General features: G+C 45.4%; 1 protein-coding gene across 2 annotated transcripts in view; it reads right to left on the reverse strand.

The window, feature by feature from the left end:
* Positions 1 to 3,822: 3,822 nt before the first annotated feature.
* Positions 3,823 to 26,378, reverse strand: part of LOC119179222 (snake venom 5'-nucleotidase) — a 28,556-nt gene continuing 6,000 nt past the window's right edge. The window contains exons 2-9 of one of the 2 annotated variants that reach the window (XR_012884669.1): positions 24,259 to 24,396; positions 18,972 to 19,197; positions 16,490 to 16,675; positions 14,534 to 14,731; positions 12,005 to 12,265; positions 8,587 to 8,745; positions 5,526 to 5,644; positions 3,823 to 4,143 (exon numbers count right to left, since the gene is read on the reverse strand). Coding sequence is in view for 1 of the 2 variants with exons in the window: in XM_075868125.1 (XP_075724240.1) it covers positions 3,971 to 4,143; positions 5,526 to 5,723; positions 8,587 to 8,745; positions 12,005 to 12,265; positions 14,534 to 14,731; positions 16,490 to 16,675; positions 18,972 to 19,197; positions 24,259 to 24,396 (1,539 nt within the window). In the remaining variant the exon portion in view is untranslated. Of the gene's footprint in view, positions 4,144 to 5,525; positions 5,724 to 8,586; positions 8,746 to 12,004; positions 12,266 to 14,533; positions 14,732 to 16,489; positions 16,676 to 18,971; positions 19,198 to 24,258; positions 24,397 to 26,378 lie in introns of both variants that reach the window. The other variant, XM_075868125.1, reaches the window with a different exon arrangement.

Genomic DNA, 26,378 nt, shown 5'->3' on the forward strand with positions numbered 1-26,378 from the left:
CACTCCCCAACACGGTTGTTACCGTTAAGGACAACCGAACTTCATTTCCCGTCCTCGATTTTGGCTTTTCAGCGCAAGTTATTCCTCGCGGCATGTCACTTGCGCATCTGACAACACTGGTCGACCACACAGTTTCCGCCCTAACCACCAATTCGCCACTCGATTTTTCATCAACGTCGCTCTCATAACGTTCCTGTTCCGACCTTTTCAAGCCAATGCTATCTGACCAGCTCACCTCTGAACAAGTCTCTGCTTTCTGCCGTGTGCTTGCTTCTTATCAGGACATCTTAGACTTCGGCGACCGTGATTTGGGCCAGACATCCGTGGTAACCCATCGCATCGACACCGGTGACGCTCGACCCATTCGCCGACGACCCTACCGTGTGTCAGCCCCGGAGCGTGCTATTATACAGCGAGAAGTCGATAAAATGCTTCGTAAGGGCATAATCGAACCCTCATCTAGTCCCTGGTCCTCGCCCGTTGTACTTGTTAAAAAGAAGAACAATAGCTGGAGATTCTGTGTTGATTACCGCCATCTCAACCATATTACCAAGAAAGATGCCTATCCCCTACCCCGCATAGATGATGCACTCGATTGCTTGCATGGTGCCAAAAATTTCTCGCTCAGGCTACTTCGCTCAGGCTACTGGAAGATCGCTGTGGACCACAAAGACAGAGAGAAGACGGCCTTCGTGACTCCTGATGGACTTTATCAGTTCAAGATGATGCCTTTTGGATTATGCAACGCCCCCGCGACTTTTGAGCGCATGATGGACTCTCTCCTTTGAGGCATGAAGTGGACCATCTGCCTCTGCTATCTTGACGACGTTATTGTTTTAGGGGCGAAGCTCCTTAGGGCGTGGGCTGTGCGTCCCCTGTAGCCTGTATGTAGCCACCTCTAGTTTAGTTCTTGCAGTGTTCACTAGATGGCGGTACCGTCCCCTGTATGTAGCCACCTCTAGTTTAGTTCTTGCAGTGTTCACTAGATGGCGGTACCGTCTCCTGTATGTAGCCACCTCTCGTTTAGTTCTTGTAGTGTTTACTAGATGGTGGTACTTGTAGCTGATGATGAAAAGATGCAAGATGTTATAAACTAGAAAGCGGTACTTGTAGTTGATGAAAGACGCGAGATCTTATATAATAGGAATGATGTCACATATGGCGCGTGTCATTGGTTGAAGGCAATCGTTCGATTTAGTGCGGCGACGTACGCTACTGGGAGCGTTGTAATAAAATCCGTTCGCTGTTGGCGCGCGCTCGGAGTCGCCGGATGGATAAGGCTGCACAGCGCAAGGCGCAAGGCGGCAGCAGCGCAAGGCGGCAGCAGCGCGCGCTCGCAGACAGAATCCCGATCTGCGAGCGCGCGAGGCAAGGGACATCGCAAGCCATCCATCGTCTAAGAACAAATAAAAGTTGATTTGTGTATATACACACACAGCGTTTCTCACATCTTTACATGATGATCGACTGGGCGAATTACACGGAAGATTCACAGTTTACTGATGAATCACTCCGGAGCTTCGCCAATTCATCATCATTCACCCCGAGAATATGCCGTAATTTTTTTTCCCGACTACTTTCGACGACCATCTTACACGTCTGTTCACAGTGCTTGATGTTTTCTGACGTGCCAACTTGCAACTTGACTCGTCTAAATGCCGCTTTGGGCAACGCCAAATCTGCGTACTCGGCCATCTTGTTAACGCTGCGGGCGTTCAACCAGACCCTGCGAAAGTCCGAGCAGTTCGCGACTTCCCCACACCCCGCTCAGCCAAGGACGTCCGAAGTTTTCTGGGACTGTGCTCCTATTTCCGTCGTTTTGTCGAGAAGTTTGCTGAAGTAGGCCGTCCTCTAACCTGCCTTCTCAGAACGGATGTCGCATTCACCTGGGGCCAACAGCAAGCAAACGCCTTCTCGTCGCTCGTTGAAATTCTCACCAATCCACCAGTCCTAGCACACTTCGACCCATCTGCCGCCACGGAGCTTCGTACTGACGGCAGTGGCCACGGCATAGGCGCAGTGCTGCCGCAGCGGCAACAAGGCATGCACCGCGTCTTCGCGTATGCAAGCCGACTGTTGTCGCACTCGGAACAAAATTATTCCATCACAGAACGCGAGTGCTTAGCTCTCGTCTGGGCCATTGCGAAATTCCGACCGTACCTCTATGGCCGACCATTCTCAGTTATTACGGACCGCCATGCGCTTTGTTGGCTCTCCTCACTCAAGGACCCTACGGGACGCCTTGGTCGCTGGGCGCTGCGCTTACAAGAGTACACTTTTTCCGTATCCTATACATCCACACAACTTCACAAGGATGCCGACTGCTTGTCCCGTTACCCAGTCGATCCCCCTGATACGAGGGAAGATGAACAAGAGGCCCTCGTTCTTTCAATTACCGACTTCACCGTCATAGCTGCTGAACAACGCCGCGACCCCTCTTTGCATGCTATTATCATTGGTCTGCACTCTCCCCACCCTGACCACTCCTTACAACTGTTTGTTCTTCACAACGACATCTTGCACCGCTACAACGCCCGCCCTGATGGTGCTGAGCTTTTACTCGTTGTTCCTGTGCATCTTCGCTCAAACGTTTGTTTTGGCCCAGCTCCATGATGCCCCCTCCGCTGGACACCTAGGGGTGTCACGCACGTATGACCGCATTCGCCGCCGATTCTTTTGGCCTGGCCTCTACCGTTCTGTGCGACAGTACGTTGCGGCATGCGACCTCTGCCAGCGCCGCAAGACACCTGCTCTGAGACCTGCTGGTACCCTCCAGCCCATTGAAGTACCAGATGAGCCATTTTTCCGAGTCGTCCTCGATCTTCTAGGACCTTTTTCCGCGTCGGCCACCGGTAATAAGTGGATTGCTATTGCTACCGACTACGCAACGCGGTATGCCGTTACACGCGCCCTCCCCCCCCCCCCCAGCTGCGGTACTGATGTAGCCGATTTCCTTCTTCATGACATCATTCTGCGTCATGGTGCTCCTCGTCAGTTGATCACGGACCGCGGCAGCTGTTTTCTATCTAAAGTAGTCGACGAGCTCCTGCGATCCTGCCCTACCCACCACAAGTTCACTACAGCGTACCATCCGCAAACCAACGGCCTCACGAAACGCCTCAACCGTACCCTGACGAATATGTTAGCGATGTACGTCTCCAAGGATCACAAAGATTGGGACATCCACTTACCTTTCGTTACCTTCACATACAACAGTTCACGTCATGATACAGCTGGATTTTCACCTTTTTACCTACTGTTTGGTTATGACCCGCCTTTGCCCATGGACACCATGCTCCAATCTGACGCCCCCTCATCGACTGCTTATGCTCGTGATGCCCTCGCCCGAGCTGACATCGCCCGCCAAGTCGCCCGGGATCGTTTATGTGCCTCGCAGCTTAACCAAAAGAGTGCTTACGATCGCCGGCACCGCGACGTACAGTACTCTCCGGGGTCGCTCGTCTTGCTGTGGTTACAATCACGTCGTGTTGGTCTCTGCGAAAAACTGATGTCCCGTTACGTTGGCCTCTACCGCGTCATACGCAAGGTCACCAGCGTGACCTATGAGATAGCTCCACTCCATACCACGTCAGTACCAGCTTCAGTCCCGACCGATATAGTGCACGTCTCACGGCTTAAACAATACTACTCACGCCTCGAGAATTGATCGCACCGGGATGCATGGTGCTCCTGCCACCGGTGGGTAATGTCACGGGCTAAGTAGATGCCTGAGGATGACGACGACGAAGTGCTGAACGTGAACGTGCTCGGACTGCAGCAGTGTTGTACGCATTTTCTCGCCAGTATATTCGCCAGTACGCATTCGCTAGCCAGTATATACTTTATTCCCCGTAACACTATTTAATGCGACGACACATGTAAAATGTAGGTTGTCTGTGGCGGTATTTCTGTGGAACGCTTTCTCCTCACGCATGATGCTCGGGTGTTCAGTTTATATTCATTCATTCATTCATTGAAGTCTAACAAGTGGAAATGGATTTCTTAAATATGAAATACGAGGTGCTCTTGCGTGTACGTTTCCTTTCGGTGGAAGGTGCTTTACAGTGACTCGGCCCTCCACAGGTGTCTTGATAGGCGACATCTTGATGAAGTACTGTTCAAACACATCGAATGCGCTGATGCCTGAAAGAGAAACGAATAGCTAGGTACATGCATCATCATAATTATTCTCATCAGCCTAAATACTTCCACTGCAGGGCAGAGGTCTCTCTGATATTTTGCCATTAAACCCGATTGTGTACTTGTGATGACACGTTATACCCGTAAAATCTATAATCTGTCTGCCCACGTAACTTACTGTCTTCCTTTTACGCGCTCGCCTTTTCCTTGAATGCAATCAGTTACTCCTAATGAGCAGTGGTTATGCCTATGGGCTACATACCTTGCCCGTGGTCATTTTTTCTTCGTGATTTTTGTGAAGATGTCCGAAACACACATGCGTTCTTTGACACACTCTGCTGTGTTCTTGTCTACTGAAATCAACCATATTCTCAACCATGTCTACTGAAATCAACCATAAACAATAGTCTAAAGTTAGTGCGAGTGGCACTTTAGGCAACGGCGTATTTCTGTGCAAGCCACTGGTACCAAAGCTACACACGTCGTTTCAGCGAAGCGAGTTTGGGGAGCGCACTTGCCGGCGAGTGTACTTCGAAGCGAGTGATAGCCCTATCACACGTAGCAACCTAAGTGCACTTTGAGCGAGTACACTTAGCCGCAAGTGTCATTTGCGCGCTGTCACACGAGCAAGGTTAGTGTCACTCGCTGCCAAGTACACTTGCCGGCCTGTGCGTTCCCCAACCTCACTTCACTGCGACGGCTGCGATGAAGTATGTAGCATCTGTACCAGTGGCTTGTACAGAAAGACGCTGTTGCCTCAAGCGACGCTCAAAATATATTTAAACGAGTGTTTTTGTTATGATGGATAATGTTATGTATGAAACAAGTCATAAAATACAACAATAACCTTGCTACTTTCACCGCCAGGGGGATGCGGCAGCACATGCACAGCAATGGCTGCGTCCGTCGCGTTGCTTACTTCCACGTACACTTGCACATGTGTAGGTGAGTTGTTCTTTTCTCATTTAAGATGGCATGTGGCACAGGTGCTACTTACACGAAGACAACGTTGTCTAAAGATGAGACACAGGCGCAAAAATAACAAATATGCGTTGTGCTACAAATACGTCAATCGCCACTGCCATCATTTCCAAAGTACACTTTGCTTCCTCGTGTAGCAGCGAACCGCCAAAATGACACTTCGTGAACGTAAGTACACTTGCTCAAAGTGCACTTTAGTTGCCGCGTGTGACAGGGGTATGATACTAAACTCGCTCGTGTGACCGCGCGCAAATGACACTCGCAGCTGAGTGCATTCGCTGAAAGTGTACTCAAGTTACCACGTGTGACAAGGGTATGACACGTGCTGACAGAAAGCATCATTCACTTTCAAGACTTGAAACGCGTAAAAAGGTCACCGAATGGTTCATTAAATCTGAGATTACCTTCTGTGTGCTTTTTGACGGTTTCGTTGAAGTGGAATCCGTCACCACCATTTGCGATAAATGCGGTCGTCACAATGCGGTACATGCTTTCTCCCTTGACCTCTTCATACTCGGGCACGCTGCAGTTCGCACACAATATCTTCAACGAGACAACACGATGGTGGCTAGGAAAATTGAAATTGTAGACGACCCTCATGCCTAGGAATAACAAAGAAAGACTATGTCAAAAATAGTATACATTTAAAAATTTTCAATCTTTCTCTCGGTATGATCGCCACAACACGATATGGCTATGTTTTGTTTATTAAAAACAGTTTTAGCAAATTTGTAGTAACTTTAACAGCAGGCCTGTGCTGCTGTTAAAGTAACTTTACCAGCAGGCTTGTGCTGATGACTTGAAATAATTTCTTTTTGTAGGCTGACACCAGTCACCCACAAAACGGACATTATCCCTTTTTTTAGATGTATTACTACATGTATCCTACGTAACACGTCCGTAAACGCAAAGATGCTTACGCCTGTTCCAGAGGGATTCATCGCTTGTACCACTTTCGGGTTGCACGTGAAATGCGATTGAGACGAGCGGCAAAAAATGAATGATAAGGCGACGTTGCCATGCATATGTGCGTCAAGCATGCTTACATACTATCTCATAGTAATTGTGGGAGTTTAACGTACCAAAACCAGGATATTTTTATTATTACCGTAGCGCTAGGCTCCGGAAATATCACCAGCCTGGGATTGTTTAGCGGGCACCTAAATGGAAGTACACGGACCTCAAGCATTTTCGCCCCCATCGTAAATGCGGTCTTCACGACCGATATTTTATGCCATGACCTGTGGGTCAGCAGTTGAGTGCCATAACTATTGGAGCACCATGGTGGATTTTACGTACTAACTCACCTAGCGTTCGCTGTGCCTCTAGCTTGATCGTTCTGCGCATGCTGGTGTAGAACACGACGCTCCATTACGTTACGTTAATCTGTACAGTGTGATAAAGGTAACTTGTAGTTGATCTTAATGGCTACACGGTTGTGCACGTCAGAGCGCGTCGGAAATGTTCACATTTGTTCTGTTCTTTGCTATATTATGATAATTCATTCGATTTCGCCTGTTTTCTTGGCACTGGATTTTCTACAGAATTCAAGTTATTTACAGAAACTACCAAAAAAGAACAGCTCGCACCTTTTGCAACGTTGTTTCGGGAGATACGTCAACAGAAACGTCATGAGCGAACGCACCGAAAGCGGCGGTGGATTCATCCGGCTCTGTAAAAGCGAGACACGTTGAGGCGTGCCGACTTACTGCCACTGCATACACCGTCGGCTTCTAGCGCTCTCGGCAATCGTTATTCAAACCTGGCTCCCGATGAATGTGTCCTTGTCGAGGCCGTGAGGCTTCGTCGTGCTGCCCGGCTCGTTTGCAATTTGAGCCAATGCGAGCCACCGCCGACGCCTTTGCCGCCATGTTGAATCGGCGGCCGGCTGTTTACATCGCGTGGTTTCAGCTAGTACTGCCAAAGCCGTGAAGCGCAAAGGTGATCCGCTTTCGGCGTGGCGGGAAACTCGGTCCCGTACTGATATTTTCGCGCTGGCCTCGCGGCGGGGGTTTTCCGGTCGCTTATAGAGGCTACTAGCGAGTGAATTTCTACTGATTTTTGCCGCTTTCAACCCATGGAGGCCAAATGTGAACGCAAGTTATTTTCCTTCATGGCTCCAAGAACCAACACTTTTGCCCTGAAGCTAGCTGCCGTTGGTTATAACTTACCTTAGACACATACGTTAGCTCAGCTTGCGCTGGATCGTGGAAGGCTGAAGGCTGAGTCACGGCAGGGCGGCTGGGTACCTAGCTGTCCCTGACTTGGCTAGGTACCTTTGCCAACCTACGCTGTTCTAAAAAAATACACGAGATCATGCTTTTTGTCTTCTATAGCACCTACAGGCGTGCTCAATATATGACTTGCAACATGGGATCACGCAGCCTTACGACTCTAAAGGTTTCGCATGGTTTCAAGTTGTTTTTTATTTCATCAACTATGTTACTTTCTCATTTGGGATCACACGCAAGTGAGAGACAGGCATTTAGTAAATGAAACTAAGGGCTAGCGGAAGTCGTGCGCAACCTCGTAACTCGTGAGTCTCCGCGCTGCTATGTTGCAAGTTATATTGAGTGCGACTGTACAGTCGCACTCAATATAACTTGCAACACAGCAATATATGTGAGTGAAGCTTCGCACTATTAGCGAAGGCAGTGCGGAGATGGGCAACCTTCTTTGTTTCTGCACGGTTTTCTCTTTCTTTGATGCTTGCTTTCTGTCTTCCTTCCTTTATTTTCTATTTTTCTCTTTTTACTTCTCTTTCTTTCTATTCATTTCTATTTTTCTTTTTACTTCTATTTATTTCTATTTATTTGTTTATTTTGCTTTTGTTCATCTTTCTAATTCTGGCCCACTTCATTTTCTTTCCAATCTTCTTTCCAGTTCTACCTGCGTTACGGCATGAGACGACAGCCTACGACAGCTCGGTTTTTAAAAGTGTGCTGCCTTTAATAATACCATCATCAAGACCATTGAACAACAAGATGAAAAAAAAAGATTTATCGGCGCGAGCGCACGCTTAGCATGTGACAGACGGCTACGTCATGCGCCATTTTGTCTGCGTGTTCGCCGACCGTGCAAGATGCGTCAACAAACGGCAGCCCCGGTACCTATAGTGCTGCACACTTAAAAACACACTCGCTTCACCGTCTATAACGCTGATGATTATTAATTTCCATTTGCATCGCTTCACTATCTATAGTGTAACATGCCCACCAAAGACCATATTTTGCATGCTCGGCGGAATAATGAGAGCGAGAAACTGAAAAGAGGACAGTATTACGGACAAGTGCCGTAAGCGTTCATGCCACCCGCTATTATCATTTCATGATACAGACCATTTTAGATTAATATGATAGTGATACCAACTGACAGAAACTTCCACCAACTTTGGCGAAGCTTAGCGCGGCTGATATTATTTTTTTCTCGAAGTTTCTGTAGGCATTTATTTCATCATAAACTTACCAGATACTTGAAGAAATCTTCCTTCCAAGTCGGGGTGCCAAGTAAACTTGGCGACGCCATGCTCAAACATATGCAGGAGATCGTATCCGCTTATATTAAGAAGCACGAGTTCGTTGTCGTATGGCATGAGACTAATTAGGTCACCCAGAAGTACGTTCCCTAGAAGGACAAGTTTGCATGGTGAAAAAGTAATAATATCGGAGAGTGACAATTTGTTCAATAGTGAATGAAGGAAACAAAAGTTAGCCGAACATTGCATCATAACACAGGTGCCTCCAGTGGTCATGCATTCAACGCTTGACATATATGAAAAATGCGGCAGATCCCCGCACCCAAGGAAGCGACGTTATGCGAAGCATGTGGAGGCAAGTTGACCATATTGCCATGTTTTTAATGAGTGGCACGTCATGAAATGATGCTAAAATATGTATAAATATTGCACGCACAGACATATTGTGAAGGGTTTCAGATATTTATATAACCAGTTCTTTGCACTTGCGCAACAATGCCAACCGAAGCATGATTATTAGCTACATCAGAACTGATATGCTAATATGAAGCGCTGGTACTCGCGAGGGGGGTAGCCCTGGACACTGCATGCATAAATCAACTTCAGCTCATGGCGCCTAACTACAATTCGCGTTATCCTGACGTGACGGCTGCATTAAAGGATTACATATTGTAAGACAGAAGCAGCGTTGGGGTCTCAACGGCGTTTATTAGGCGGAATCGCCTGATCAACGCTCCGAATCAAGACGACGTTTTTTTGTGATGATGATCGTATACAGATGAAGAAGATGAAGGTTTATGAAACTGGAAAGCCAGCACTGCAACCACAATTGACGTTTCATGAACATTTGTGCCTATTTGAAAAGTGTAGTTCTGAGACCTAGCGTGGCTCTAAGGCACTATGCTTGAATGCCACACAGAATGCTTGGCTTTGATTCCTGCTGGGATCCTGACGTTTATTCTTTGCATTCGTTGTGTTAACGTTGCCGATGTCAGACTTTTCTTAACGCTAACGCGTTAAAATTGTCTATGGGTGTTGTCGTCGTGTTTGGGTAGATACTATGTGCCGATCACTTGTGGCACATACCCGCATACCAGTGGCACATACCCGCCCACGGGGACGTGCCACTGTCTGGCGGGAAGTGTTTGACGATGTACGCAACGGGATTGGGACTTTCATGCATTGACCAGCACGTCATGGTTATCTAACCATATTACCTTACCATTCCAATTTTGATTCATGCCAAGTTAAGGGCTTTGTTATGATCGGCCTCCATGACATGACACCGCTTGGACGTGAGACCGCAGAACACCTATGGTGAGACGGTTGCGAGACAGCGCTCCCAGAGGTGAACCACAAGCGACAACGACACGCAAGCCATACTTGGAATTTCGCGGCGCAGCCATCTCTCCTCGTAGAATCCTTTGAACTTACATGACCGAATGGCACCCTAAAGGCTGTTTACAGTCGAAAGAGCTTAAAAAGGGTGGTTATCTCTGTACGTCTCTGTTCGTCGTAGTGCCGCGGACAATAAGCCAAGAGACTGAGAACCGTCTGCGGGTGCATTTCCCACGTTGTACGTGGTGCTTAATACCGCTGTTTCCAAAAGTCGTGGTCTGCCTGGCGCCGCATACTCATCACTGCAACGGTCTGCAGAGTTGATTTCTACGTGAGACTCAATGTCTTCGTGCTGTGCTGTGTCGTGCGCGGTGTGCAGTGTTTTTCCCTCGCCATGGGCTGATCTGGGCGTGATTTTCCCTCTTTCCTTGGTCGGAGAGGAGGTGGCGTTTCACCTTCCCCTTTCGGGGGCGGAGGGGAAGATGGCAAAATTTATTGGACTGTCCAGGCCTCCATTGTTTTTTTCTTGCAGAAAATCCTGGGAAAGCCAGGGCATAAATAAAATGCGAGCGCCGAGGCGCTCCCGACAAGCTCTCACAAGCTCCGAGAAACTCACAAAAGCTCGAGGGATTCCACGATGCTAACGCCATCATGTAGCAACACGCTACCTGTAAATGATGTAAATAAAAGTTACTTTTAGCAGTTCCCGGATGCTCTCATCGACATCTCTTCGAGACTCTGGCTGGCTCCGGTTCTCAGGGCAGACCCCCGAACACATCAGCTTCATCACGAGAGCACCGAGACGTAAGCGGACAGACAGACAGACAGACAGACAGACAGACAGACAGACAGACAGACAGACAGACAGACAGACCGACAGACAGACAGACAGACAGACAGACAGACAGACAGACAGACAGACAGACAGACAGACAGAGAAATAGATAGATAGATAGATAGATAGATAGATAGATAGATAGATAGATAGATAGATAGATAGATAGATAGATAGATAGATAGATAGATAGATAGATAGATAGATAGATAGACGCCGAAAGTGCTTGCGCAATATACGCAACGAAATGCGTCGCATTTATTATTGTGTATGGTAGTGTTGTATACAAGTATGCACCTTTCTGAAGCGTAACAAAGGCAATTCTGAGACAATTCTGCTTCCATGGAACAAAACTGGGCTAAGATTATAGAAATATGCGAGCAAAAAGGGCGTGGACAGCGTTTAGTGCATGGCGTTCCGCAAGAAAACATCAAGCAGTTTCTCATGTCGAGCTATCTTTTTATACGAATCATTCATGCTAGTCTTACTCTATCACTTCAAGGAAACCGATTTAGAATTGTTCATATTCGCATTCTAACATAGTAAAATTAGGTATTGTTGACATGAATTCAGCTGTATGTAAGTCATTTTACCACACACACACAAAAGCATGTGCTTTTTTTTTTCAAAAGAAGGAGCTGCGTTGCACAATGCAAGCTTTCCGATCAACGCTTTGGTGTTGGCTGCTCAAAAGGTTTGGGAAATGAAAAAAAAGAAAAAGATGCCCTATAGTAAACCTGTCAAAACGGATAGAGGTTTGAGGTAGTTTCATATGTGGATACGTTTTCACATCGTCTAAAAATGTGTAAAAATTAACGCTGATGTTTTTAGGGCCAGTAACTTGCAGCAGATATGTTCAAAAATGACATGAAAGTCAAAATAATTGGCTGATATGAGAGGTTTAACATTTCAAAACCGCCACATGATTATCAGAGACGCCGTAGTGAAGGGCTCCGGAAATGTTGACCACCTGCATTTCTTTAACGTGCACCGAATTGTGTGCACACGGGCCTACTGCGTTTTCACCTCCATTTAAAGTGCAGCCGCCGCAACCGGGATTCAATCCCGAGACCTGCGGTTCAGCAGCCGAGTACAAGTTAGCCGCATAGACCACCGCGGCGGGGCGAAAATCAAAATGAACGTAGGCCTCGTGAAGAAGGGTTGGGGCGTTAATCATGTCAATTGTTTCCCTAACTGGACATCTAACATGGTCCATCTACCTTGGCAATACTCACATTTCTGTGGGATTGAGCTCTTAGCACTGCCTCCATTGATGACGGCGGCGTTTACGATGGACCAGGCCCCAGGCACCGAGCTGTTTCGGTTCGCATAGTAGTCGAGAAAAGCATCGGCCATAAGATTTGCTGAATTACATTCTCTGTATCGGCATACTTTGTTGTCAGCCTCCAACAGCACTTTAGTTGAGCCAACGGGTTTTTCGACGGCTTTTTCAACTTTCTTTTTATATGGCCATAAATAGTCCACTATGACTGGATCTGTTGGAACAACAACAAAAAAACAACCTAGTTATGCAGTGTCCTTAGCAATGAAAGCAATTGCATTTCACATTTCTTAGTTAGAGTTTATTTACTTCCTGTATTCCACATTGATGGAAAACTTCCCGCAAAGAAAGTAATTTTCTTCTTGGTGGGGATCGGGGACCTTGGACAAGGGCACGAATTATTTGTAGAAATTATTGATCAAAACGGGTACGTGTACCCCACGTGGATCCACTCGAAACTTGACATACATATAATCATCACCACAGTGGCATAGGCAGAAAAATTTTTTTCGGGGGTTGAGAACATCTGCTTGATCTCAAGTGGGGACCGGGGGTAGCCAGGCGACAGTAGTGTCAGCAATACAAAAAACACTGAGTATATTCAGAAACAGAAAAAAAATATTGCACATTGTTCCTGTCATGTATGCAATGATATTTGTTCTTATTTTCTAATTGCATAGCTTTTGTCGGGATCTGTGTTTTTGGTCTTTATACTTCTAGCTAAAGTAGTATTTGTCAACTATTGTGCAAGATTTGTTTGTATCTACACTGACAGTGTAAAAAATAGCAGTGCTCTTGACAAGCTCCGTGGGGAACAGATGCATCTTCGCACCTATACTGACATTCAGCTTTAAGGCCTGTACTAAATATATACCTTTCACATAACAAATGAGTGCTTCTGATAAAAAATAAATAAATCAACGGGACAGCCACGCTCTAGTGGTGCGAAAACTGAGGAAGCAGCGGAGTTGGTGGCCTTACCCTCTTCCTTTTACTGACTAGCATTTCCCAGCCTTTATTTGACACAATGACTCTATAGGCCTTATCCTCTCCTCTCAGATCAGTCCTCTTCATTCTCACTGTTCTTTCCCACTCCTTCTTATCATATACTACACGGTACTCCCGGATATAAACCAATAGTTTGAGGCTAAGTTAACGCACATCATTTCGTTTACACCATCTTCAGTTCGGGTCATAGCGTAATTTTGATTCAGACGTGTCAACCACAATACTTCCCTGCAACCACGAGCAAGGCCCACGTTTTCGAGAAATCATTGACACCTGCCCCGATCACTGATGAAATTGCAGGCAGAAATGCCTGCCACCAGAGCCCGGGCTTCTAGCCTCTAATATTCAGAAGGCCAATGCCATGACCATAAAGTTTTCTAATATACAGTAGAGAGGACCCTGGCACTAGTGTTGCTGCAACGCACGGTGCTTCGGCGAGCATGGGAATGATGGGTATAGTACACAAATTTGTCAAAATTTTGTACTTCTGGCCTACTTCTGACTCCGTGTGCGTTCCTGTGACTTGTAGTTGTTTTCTGACGAAACAAAAGTCAGCAGATTTTGAGCGGTTGTGCTTCACCATCTTATTTTCTTAGCTTACTTTTCCAAACCGGGTCACGAAGTTCAAAAGGGTTCATTCTTTCTTTCGAAACAAAACCGAAACACAGAAATAAACGAGGCCACGAGTGCGATTCGCCGCCCGCAAGTACGAAGACTAGGCAAATCTGTGTACTACCCACCATTCCCTTGGTCGCTGAACGATCGCAGCACCAGAGTCCCCTCTAGTTAATTTTAGGAAACTATATGACCACGACCACATGAACGGCTGAGATGGCAACCAGAGTGCCACCTACAGTGATCGTGGTGCAGCAGCCAGTCTATCGGGGATCACCATATGCGCACCCGGAGACGTGGCTCGAGTCGTAAAAAGGACAGCTGGTTACAACGACAAGTTGCGCTTCATGTACTTCGCACTGGAATGAAGCACTAGTACCTGCTTCAAGAACAGGGAGCCAGTATCACGACGTGGGACATGCTTTGAACTAGCTTCCCCGTAAAGAGTCCCCACTTTACGCATCAACAAGCCCAAAAAAGTCACAGCTTCACCACAAGGCAAAACTGTTACTTTTTTATGTTACCTTTTATGTACACATTGATGCCACCATTGCGCGAGGTTCACAGTATGCTCTATTCAAGTACACAAGTTAACATCTTTAGTTATTGGTTAAATACTAATACACTTGTTAAAAATGATCATGGGTGTTAGTCGTCAGGATGGAGATTACCACTAACGTGGATACACGTGAAACGGTGCTATAGTTTGTCATACTATAGCTACAACGCGACAAGCTTGATGGTGTCAAGTGTGTCAAGATGCAACCCTCATTATGAAACGAAGAAGAGGAAACAGCACAATGATTATTATCTGCTTACTAAGCTTTTGCAAAACTTGAAATAATGAAAGAAGCCTAACCTTCAGGCACCGCTTGGGAAAGCAAAATTGGGTTACCATCCCATTTCCGTACTCTCCCTGTTGAATCTACTTCAAGTTGAAGAAAACCCAGGTATTTTCCGAAACGGTATGCTTGCACAATGAGACAGACGCTGTTGTCCGGTCGTCTATGTACGTAAGGGTAAGGTCCTTCCACTTTGTCGTCAACTGGCGGTGTTCCTGTTAAAAAATATATAGATATGGTTATGAACTACATATACAAATTATACACATTTAATGAATTGTGACTTATCATACCGATTTCGAAAGAAATAAATGTAAACTATTCACACCTGCGCTTGCCATTTCATAGGGGCATGGAATGAGCAGAATGAAATCAGCACAATGAAAGGAAGGGAGTAGTTTGAGGGGGCACGTTTCTTTGCTGGGCAATTTAATGAAGCGAACAGAAACTGAAGGCAAACGTAGCATAGGGGCCATTACTTTGTCTTTTTGTCTGCGTTGTAGTACGTAGCCTAGGGGCCATTACTTTTTCTTTTTTAACTGCGTTGTAGTAAGTATGACGTAAATCAATATAAATTATAAAGCAAGGAGCTCCACGCTTGCTGTGGTGAAGCCCAGAACCAGAATGTTCATACTAAAACCTTGCAATTGCTAAGTAGGTAACGTGAAAATGTTATGAAAACGACATTTGTAATCCAGCGCACTTCTCCGTCTAAAAGTAGAATCACCGTTGTAAAGTATCACATTACCAAACAGCTTGCTTTTCAAATGGCGTAACAATGGTACGAATTCGCGTTGCCAACTTGTCGTTGCTTCCAATACTGAAAAGTCAAGGCTAATAGTTCACTTCGCGTGAGTTGAAAACTTGAAGAATATAAACAGCACCTCCTTTCGCGCTATGCGAAATACTCAGTAAGCTCTGACCAAATGAAAGTAGCACATAACGAGGTCAGGCGAAGCTTAAGGGGACACTATTTGTAGTACTAAGCTGTAGTGTAGTGGATAGGATTACTGGAAAGGAAACAATTGGAGAAGAACAGCAACTTTCACACCGGTAGGCACCATACCTAAAGCCTCTAAAACTCTCCAAAAGCCTCTAAAAATCGACACTGCGTAATCGTTACCGAAGGACGACCTGAAGAAGTTACACACGTGGACCAGGTTATCCAGGTGATCAGCGAGGCCCAAGAAAACGAAAATAATTATGAAACGAGATTTCGTAATTGGCAAAGGTGCTTTTTAAATGATAGTCGGTGATTTGATTTGTGGGGTTTAAGGTCCCAAAACCACCAAATGATTATGAGAGACGCCATAGTGAAGGGCTCCGGAAATTTCGACCACCTGGGGTTCTTTAACGCGCACCCAAATATGAGTACACGGGCCTACAACATTTGCGCCTCCATCGGAAATGCAGCCGCCACAGCCGGGATTTGATCCCGTGACCTGCGGGTCAGCAGCCGAATACCTTAGCCACTATAGACCACCACAGCGGGGCAATGATAGTCGGTGAGATATAGCAATATACTCAACATATCGCATGGTTGCCATAGTAAACGCACGGGACATCAGAGTTTCCTTGGTTAAACGCAATAAAACGATACGCGCGTATGAATTCATCTGCGTTGAGAGCCCCGTTTGCTGGTTACACGTCCTACGTGAGTCTAACGAAAAACACTACAGAATGCAAAGTGGCTGAAAAACGCCGGAATTCTAATTGTCGGAGAATTGCGAACTTTATTGCGGTGAACTACAGCAGGGAAGGTTTCGTAGAAGTGTCGTTTCCCAAATTCTAAGAATAGCATACACATAGATACACTAGGACACACACAAAAAAAAAAAGAGTCATAAAGCAAGCTGGCTACGGCCATCTGGAGAAGCACAATGCCTGCACATGCAAGATTTGTCATTTGTATTGAAGTTTTATAGTTTTATTACACTAACGTAAACAAAAGCAATGCTATAAAGCAGCAATACCTGTATAAAGAAATGTGTTTGTATGTCCCCCGACGATGAGGTCCAGCTCAGGGCATTCTGCCGCAATTTTTTTGTCCACGTCGAAGCCAACGTGACTGATTAAGAAAAATACATTAATACCTTCACTTTTAAGAACGGCGATTTCATTATTGATACTCTCGACTTCAGGCAGTATGCGTATATTACCTGGAAGAAAAGAAAGAATCGCTGTTGGAATCACTGGACGACAATTCACTGATCGTTCTTTTACGTGCAACACGAGCCTGTGACGGATCTACCGCTGTTATGTCGCGAGAAGCCTTCCCGTGATCCAACGCAGCAATGATACGCCACTGAGAAGTCGCCCCTCGGTATGGATATCGAAAGTGCTTGTTTAAATAGCATAAAATTACTACAATTCTTTTGCAGCTTCGTTGTTGATCTCGAACAACAGTGTTTGCATTGCCAAATGATCTCTCTCTCTCTCTTTATATATATATATATATATATATATATATATATATATATATATATATATATATATATATATATATATATATATATATATATATATAGAGAGAGAGAGAGAGAGAGAGAGAGAGAGAGAGGTAGTAGACCACTTACATTTACTACCTGAGAGTAATAAATTTTTACTATCTGCAGTTACTACTTAAGTAGTCGATGTTGTGACAACACTATAGGTTAGTAAGTATCACTGCTTTTTTTTTTTTGGTGAACCAGGGTGCTATGCCGTAAAACACGTGCTTGGCGCATGCGTCAGCAAACCTTCAATAGCACTCACAGATAGACAAGTGGCTTGTTTGGAGCGACAAACATATAAAAATATTGAGTTTGAAAAAAAGCACGTGTTTTATGGCATAGATAGCACCCCAGTAGGATCATGTGTGGTTCGCTTCCAGTGCCTTTTTCCGTGTATGTCACCCCGCTTACTTTTTGGTTTTTCGTTTCCAATAAGTTGCGTTGTTAGATGCGCTTTGTCTGCGTTAGTGCAGTTTTTTAGGGGCGAAACTCTTTAAGGCATGGGTCTGTCCATCGTTTGTATGTATGTAGTAGCACGTAGCAACAGGCGGCACAGGGAATGCGGGGTGGGAGAAGGCGGTACTTGGAGTGTTCACTAGATGGACGCACGGACGGACGATGGATAGACGCGCGGATGTACGGACTGATGGACGCATGGCCAGATGGACGGACGCATGGATAGACGCACAGATTGCCGTGGGGATGGACGGAAGCAAGAAAGAACGGACGGACGGAAGCATGGACTGCCTGACGGACGCTTCGCCCCACTCATCATCTTTCACTCCGTGGATATGCCGTCATTTTGTTTTTTGTCTTTAAGTGTGCAGCGCAGCCTTACAGCCTGGATAGTTTGTGGAAACAAAAATTTGCTGCTCAAAGTTAATCATCAAATTAATAGCGACCATTTCAGCTTTGATTCTTGAGGAATTATCCAGTGCTTTTCAGCGTGCGCCACTCCCAAGCGACGCACTAAAGCGTTATTTCCTCTAAACTTTACAGGTTATCTGCTACAAGCGTCCATTTTTCTCCAGAACTACTAATGACTGGAAAAGCCTCACAAATGGGGTCGCATTACACAACGCGTGATCATTGTTTGAAAGCAGCCTCATTTACACCCTTGCTGATTATTGCATTGTATAATTTACTTTATTGTAATTTTGTGTGATCATGTTATTGTGTATGATGCAATAGCGTTTCAATAGTTTTGTATATCACACTACCGTTAAACGTTCATTATTCCTTGAATGTTTCTATTCATATATGTACCTTTTATCGACTGACTTTCCCACCACGTGGCGTTCTTTGAAGGTACCGATCTAAGAGTAAATAAATAAATAAATAAATAAATAAATAAATAAATAAATAAATAAATACAATTTTTCACTGATGACTTCTACCCTTAGAAGCTTCAGAGCCATTAGACGTTGCAAACGCTGAAAGTACAGAAATGTCTTAGTCATTCGCTATGTACCACAAAGCCTGCGCACTAAATCACCCGAAAACTTGAATGGCTAAAACACATTTATTTGCTCCAAAGATTCCAGCTTTCATAGTACGAGAATGCTTGTCTGAAATAACGACTTATGGGAACGTTTCTTGTATTAAACAGTCGTTAAAGAATATTTTATTTTCAAAAAAAAAAAAACATGTTTGGTTATTTTCGTATCTAGATAAAGGTTATGATCTCTGAAGAGGTGTTTACCAATTTCTCGAAACCTGAAGCTCATGCTGTCATAATTTCTTGCAGTTGTCGCGAAAACAAAAGTGGTGCTATTCGCAGTTTATCGCGAAAATGAGGCAACAACTTTCTTCTAGATATTTCAACTGTTTAGTCTGCGCATTGTGCCAAAACATGCTTGTTTTGCTCTTGCTATACCACAGTCTGAGGTGCGATATATGGACGGTGTCTGTCAGGCTCACGTACTTTCCTACTATACGGGCAAAATTATGAAAGGTCCCATACCTGGTCTTGCAATCGTCAAAGTTTCAGTAGTAACAACACCCAGGAAAGCTACTTTCTGTCCCGAAATTGTTCGCACTATCGACTTTGGAAGCGTTATATTTTTAAAAAGTGGCTCTTGAGAACAGTCGAGGTTTGTTCCCAGTACAGGTACACCTGATGCATTCATTTTCCAAAGAAACGGCGCCAGCCCTTCTGGTCCATCGTCGAATTCGTGGTTTCCAAGGCACTGAAATATTGGAAAAGGTCACAAACACTAGATAGTAAAAATCGCTCTATTAATGAGTTTTTTCCCCAGAGCAGGGCAGCCGCAAGGCCTGAGAATTGCTTAACCTTTTCGTCATTCCGTTCAGTTGTTTCTCCTCCCCCTGCTTCACTCGCATCAACAATTTCCCATTCTAAGATAAGCAAATAGCTAGGATTTCATGGATCTAACACTTCACATTCAGGCAATAGGCATATTGCCACGCGCCCATACCTTTTTCTTGATTTAATGCTCCCTTCAGGTTTCCACTCTAAACAGCTTTGCACTACCGCTTGCCGTTCCACAATGTTTGGAAACTTTGAAGCGGCTACTCACGCTTTTGTTATATTGCGCGTGGGACACAAGTAACTTATGGTGTCATCCATTGGTCGATTCGGTGCACTTCCGGTAATACTTTCTGCTGCTCCATGAGGAGCAAGTCTCTTCCGTTGGCAGTTTGAGAGTGCTCTCTGTATGTTCCATTGGCAGATCTGGAGCATCTCCGTTGCGAGATACACTCCACGGAGCAACTATTTCTACTCCAAAAAAACGAAGGATTTGAATGGAAGTTGCAAGCGCTCCGTGCCTTGAAACCTTTTGAAACGGTGCCAACTTTGGGCGCGCCAGCGGACGCCAGTCGCGTCATTTGAGTCTCGCGTCAGACCTCCCGTTTTGCTAGCGTATAGCGTCGCTGTGCCCAGCGTGCCCACTCAAGCAAGAACAGAGACGCGCGTATCGCGTTCCATTTCCAGGTAGCGCGTGTGTTCTATTGGTAGATTCCCTTCTGTTGTCCTCCGCCAGAATGGAGTGCTCCGGCTCAGAGTTCGTGTGTCTCCGAATCCTCCTATGGATGACACCATTATTTATTCTGGAGCTAACGCAAACACCAGCAATAACTCTGGAAGGTTTGGCACAGCACCTACGATAGCCGATGTATTTCGCAGGCAAGAAAATTAGTCAACACTAGACAGTCGCGTTCACTGTTACTAATTTTACCTCGCATGTTGCTTGCACTTTGGGTCTTTGTTTTACTGAGCAGTCATTCGCCCAATAGGCGCTTCACATCCACCAATCGCGTCCTGCATGCTTTCTTCACCGTTGATTCATTGATTGGTATGTGGGTTTTAACGTCCTAACAGTACCAAATGATTATGAGAGACACCGTAGTGGAGGGACCCAGAAATTTCGACTACCCACAGGGTTCTTTAACCTGCATCCAAATCTGAGCACATGGGCCTACAGCATTTACACCACCTTCTCCACCATTTTGTGTCGACTTATGGTTGTAACCGGCAATAAGCATTTTGCTGGTACTTACCTACGGAGCAGAAACCTGGAGACTTACAAAGAGGGTTCAGCTTGAATTGAGGAATACGCAGCAAGCGATGGAAACGAAAATGATAGGTGTAACATTAGGCGACAAGAAAAGAGTAGATTATGTCTGGGAACAAACCGTGTTTAACGATATCATTTTGAAATCAAGGAAAAGAAGTGGGCATGGACCGGGCACGTAGCACAACGGCAGGATAACAGCTGTTCATTGAGGGTAACTGACGGGATTTCCATAGTAGGCAAGTGGGTGAGGAGACAAAGTCAGGTGGGCCGATGAGATTAAAAATAAGTTCGCAGGTATAACGTGACAACAGAAAGCACCAAACCGGGTTGATTGGTGGATCATGGAAAAGGCCTTTGCCCTGCAGTATACGCAGTGAGGCTGATTATGATGATGATGAGAAAGAGGAGGAGGAGGAGGAAGAGGAAGAGGAGGAGGAGGTTGGTGATGAGAAGGAGGATGAATACTTAGCTTCAGCATCCCTGTTAGGCTTATGCGCGTGCTCGCATTCATACGCACATCTGCCCACTGATAGATGACAGCTCAACGTATCAGCGCTGATACGCATGCTGAATTGATTAGATGCGTGAAGTGCCTCGACCCCCTCACTCCCCACCATAGTCTCTTTCATGAGAAGTTCTTGATCATAATAGCTCTGAGACATCTCTTTCAATAACTATGTTGTTACTGATTGGTGACCTCTCATAACTCGTATATAAATGAACTAGATCGAACGGTATACTATAGTAAACATTGAGTATACGCGAAATATTACTGTTAAAGAGCTTAGAAATCATAATATAAAAAACTAAATATGCGCAAATAGACTCATGAGTCAACTCACTTGGACTCAGACTTTGCCGTTAGTTTAAGTCTGAGGGAGCCTGACTTAGTGATGTGATGGTGAGTTGTAGTCTGAGTGAGTCCGGTTGAAAAAAAAATTGCCCGCAGCTTCCCTCGGGGGAACACTGAGGAGGATGCGGAGCATATAATTGGTTAACGGGGTGTTAAAGTGCGACTTACTTGGGGTCGATGGCTAAATTGGTTAACGTGGTTGTGAAATGGGGTGTTAAATTGCGACTTACTTGGGTCGCTGGCTAAATTGGTTAACGTGGTTGTAGGAGGGGTGTTAAGTGAGTGAACACGTACGACACGTATGCGAAAGGGCGGTGCTTATTTATTGCGACGAACTTTGAGCACGATGGCTTTTAGATGCCACTTTGGCCGGCGCTGGTCGAAGGGACGTCGATCATTGCGACCTCGGACGTCGACGCGCCGTACAAACCAACCGACGAGCGGCAACTGAGCGAGCGAGCACCGACCTTGAGTATATATACAGCGCGACGGCGCATGCACTGTCAGCTGTCGAATGTTCGAGAAGGGGGAGAAGCGCAACGGCGCATGCGCGCGCGTCAGCTGCCGATGTTCTCGAAGCGCGACGGCACATGCGCGCGCGTCAGCTGCCGATGTTCTCGAAGCGTGACGGCGCATGCGCGCTACATTATACAGCTAGCGAATGTTCGTGAAGAGGAGAAGCGCACGCGGTGTGTAGAGGAGGAAGGGTGCACAGATGGTGGAGGAGTGAAGCGCGCGCGGTGTGTAGAGGAGGAAGGGATGCACAGATGGTGGAAGAAGGAGGAGGAAGCTTGCGGACGGCGCCGCACTACAAGCCTCGAGTATTAGATGCTCCGCATCTAAAAAGATTCAGCAAGCCTGAGGCTGAGTGAGTCCACTTGAGAAAAATCTTGGTGAGTTTAGGACCGAGTAAGTCCAAACGGTATCAAAATATTTCATGAATGAGTCTGAGTTAGCTCCACAATTTTTGCTGGCCTGTGCGAGCAGGTGCAGACGCTGGGTGGTCTCCATGAAAAGTCGTAAACCAAGCCGAGAACATTAGAAAAGAGACACCAAGACCATCTCAGATCACCAAGGTAGCTGCAAGTACCAGAGAACACCACCGAAATTCATTCATCGCCAGTGCCATCAAAGGGAAGCTGACACAGATATGAGCGGCCTTCGCTATCCGGGAGGCCTCATTAATTTCGCCTGTAATTATCTGCACATCGGCGCGCTCTTTAGAGAAGCCTTCACATTCGCAATCACTGTCATTCACAGAGGTGCGACTATCCCAATATCTTGTCAATTCCTGATTTCGCTATCTCTGCCATCATAAAAGCATCTCCAAGATTCAACGTCAACTTTCCTGCATGAAAACGGGAAACGATACACCAAATTCATTACGAACGAAGCAAACGGGGACTGATGCTTCTTTACGTGCGCGGCACATCTCTTACCTAACGGATCTGAATATTGCAAATGCTGATTGATGTTTCTGGAGCAGAAAACAGCACATCTACTTTCACCTTTCCTCCAATTTTTGAAAGAATGCGAGATGCTATGCATGTGCGTCTTGACAACGTTTCTCGTGCCAGTAAAACTGCTTGTGCGTGTGTGCATTTTAACGCACTTCTGCCAATGTATCAAGCACATGGTAAGAATAATCTACAAACAAAAGGCCCCTGTGTACAAGACAGCAAGCGGGGAGCCGAAAATTTAGCGAAGCGAAACAATCGAAGACATGGATATCTGAACACTTCAGTGGTCGTCGCGGCTGACGAATACGCTATATTTCTGCGGAAGTGGGCGAAGGAAATGTCCCTCAAAATGCGCGCACCACACTTCATCCGTTAGATACCTTATCTTTCTTAAGGGCTATCGGTTTGGTACATTCGACATGAGTTGATCTTAAATAAAACGTGAGGACATCTAAGAAACTCTCAACTTATATGCATTTCTTGGTTTGAAAAAGAGTTGCTCGAAAATGCCAAATACTTTCTTCGAAACATGACAGGAGGGACATTGAGGGCATGAAGTAGCATGCATTTTATATCAATGAAGCGGAGTGAACTGTCTTTGTCAGTGCTTCTTCCTAAGAGCTGTACAATATCATTGAAGCTTTTCGCACTAAACGGGTTTTCGGTATACAACAATCAGAACACACACACACAAAAAAACCACCATGCGCTTTTTTCCATGTGCCTATCTCCACTACAGCACCCTGTAAGGCCATCCATGTTAATGAGCTTTCTAGTAAAACATTACTTTATTCAGACACGTCATTGCCCCGCCGTGGTGGTCTAGTGGCTAAGGTACTCGGCTGCTGACCTGCAGGTCGCGGGATCGAATCCCGGCTGCGGCGGCTGCCTTTGCGATGGAGGCGGAAATGTTGTAAGCCCGTGTGCTCAGATTTGTAAAGAACCCCAGGTGGTCGAAATTTCCGGAGCCCTCTACTGCGGCGTCTCACATAATCATATGGTGGTTTCGGGACGTTTAACCCATCATATCAATCAATTATTAGGCACGTCATTGCCGTAGCTAAGTTGAGGTGAGAGCTCAACTTTTTTTTCCTTTTTCTATTAGCCTTAAATCAGTGAGACATTAACGCTGCCTCTCACTACAAAAATGTGAAGTCATGTGCCTCGCATACATAGTCCACCCTTTCAATTTACTCATCTAAAAGCTATCTGCCTTCACCTGATCGAGAAACAGGCACTTATCTCTAGATGAAGCGTTCAATGCACAGCTGATGCCCTTACCAGCAAAGTTGTCACTTAAGGAAAGCAGAACTAATCTAAGCATATGATGTGACATACGTAAAATTGAACAAATTATTCGCTCGTAAAATTGGCAATAACTGACATGCAACTACTCACCAGAAGATCATACATCATTACCGACATTGCTGCAGATACAATCTGATCCTTCAGGACCGAATACCATATTGTTCCTTGGTAAAAGTCTCCGGCATTAAGGAACAAAACATTTCGGGTAGCATTTTTTAGTCTTCGCACCTGAAAGTAATAACAACTTATTAGGGCAAAGACAAGATATATATCTGAGGTAAAATCAAGAAAAAAAAAGCTCATACAGTCTTTCTGGGCATTCTCCTAAGACGATTCGAACGACAAACCGTCTTATTTTTCTTTTAGTTGGTGTATCGACCATGCCCGCACCCCTCTTAAGGTATCTCACCTAACGTAGTCTAGCGTTTCCTTCAGAATCAGTGGCGTTGAAAGCTTCTTGCGCTTCACTTACTTTTGTACCCCCTTCGTGACCAATAGTTGACATCATGTTATAACGCTGCCAATTACGCCACTTTACATCACGTCATAGTGATACCACGCTGATATCATGAAGTTTGCCTGTGTTTGATGCCTCTTTGCGTTGCCGGTTGTACGTGCCGTTAATCCTTGATTAAACTTATGTGTACTTTATTCGATTTCACTTCTTTCAGCCTGTCTTTCAGAGTGATTACCAGAGAGCGGATTATAGGCAAATGCCTATTTTGTTCCTTGTGTTACTATCATGCCATTTTGATACATGAACATGAATTAGAGGTTAAGAAGGGCTTTCATGATGTTTTTATAGTGCCTCTAAATGCCTATTTTGGGTGTTCCTGCCTAAATGCCTATAAGTGCCTATAAATGCCTATTTTGCAAATGAGCGCGTGTATGAGTGCTATTCAAGCCCAAATTTTGTTTTTGAGCGTGGTGTGAAGCCGTTATTCATGTAAAAAGGCAACATTAATATTTCCAAACACTGTAAGGTTTAACAAAGACAAAGCTGACATGCTGCGAGCGATTGGAGAAGGAGCCAGAGGAGTGCAAAGGACGTTATTTCTGCATTCCTAAGTGGAAGCACGTCTCAGCATGTGCAGAAGAAGGAGGAGAGAATATTAATTATTGGGTAACAAAATAAAAATGACGTCTATGGCCGAGGACGCGATGACCACCTTCTACGGACTCCTGTCCATCACCCTGAAGTAAAAACCACCCTGAAAACCCGGTGTTGCGGTGGGAAAGGAAGAGCAGGTTTTTTCTGAGCAGCCGCTTGTAGCTGGAGAACGAGTGAAAACCCATGAGGAGCCACTCATGAAATGTTCTTATTGATCTATTCTGGCGAAGGTTGCCAAATTTTTATACTTTATACAGCCAAGCCTGAGACAGGCGCCGGCATGTTTAGAATCAACGGTGTATTTAGCATACATATTCGCTGTATGCTTGAATACGCTTGTTCCGTATGAGATCCCTTGTCATATGTCTTTCAGTGACAAACATGAAAAACTACACAACAGGGTTCCAAGGTTTGTAGTAAGCCATTACTCAAAAACAATATGAAAAGTGAACTAGGATAGGAATTACCGTCATCGTGTCGAATTAAACCACGGTTAAAGCTCCTATGCCAAACATTTTATGGTAAAATTTGCATTCGAAAATGAATGTACCCAAACAGTCTTCGCGCGAAGGTTATTAAGATTTTAGAATGTCCTATCACGGCCGTCGTCCTATCAAACATAATACTTCTATTATTTGTGTTTTTAGTTTCATGACAGAGTGAAATGGCTTACAAAGAGAACAAAGTGTGTTGTGCCAATGAAGGCGTGTTTTCTTTGACATTGTAACCCATCTGCTGCAGCGCCTTCGGGTGAAAAATGTCATGTGCACGTAGTTTTTGTTTTTTTGTAATTTATTTTAAGCATCCCTCTGTAGGTCACATAATAAGTTGTAGTTAGACACTAGAAGTTCTTGTGTGCCTAATGAAAAGCGTTCTACCACGGTGATTTTTCAAATTGGTTCGCTACGAGCCACCAAAGCATGATGCGAAGAAGCAAGCTTGAATCCCTTGCCTCTCGTCCCATGTAGCCATGGCGAGACTCATTCTTTCCCTGATCTCTTCGGTATCAGGGCTGGAGAATCACATGATGCGTACGCACCAAAAACAACTCGCGTTGGCATGGTCACACTCGCATGACGCGCGCCAGCCCACATGTGCA

Source organism: Rhipicephalus microplus, chromosome 7 (genome assembly GCF_043290135.1).
Source record: "Rhipicephalus microplus isolate Deutch F79 chromosome 7, USDA_Rmic, whole genome shotgun sequence".
Lineage (NCBI taxonomy): Eukaryota > Metazoa > Arthropoda > Arachnida > Ixodida > Ixodidae > Rhipicephalus > Rhipicephalus microplus.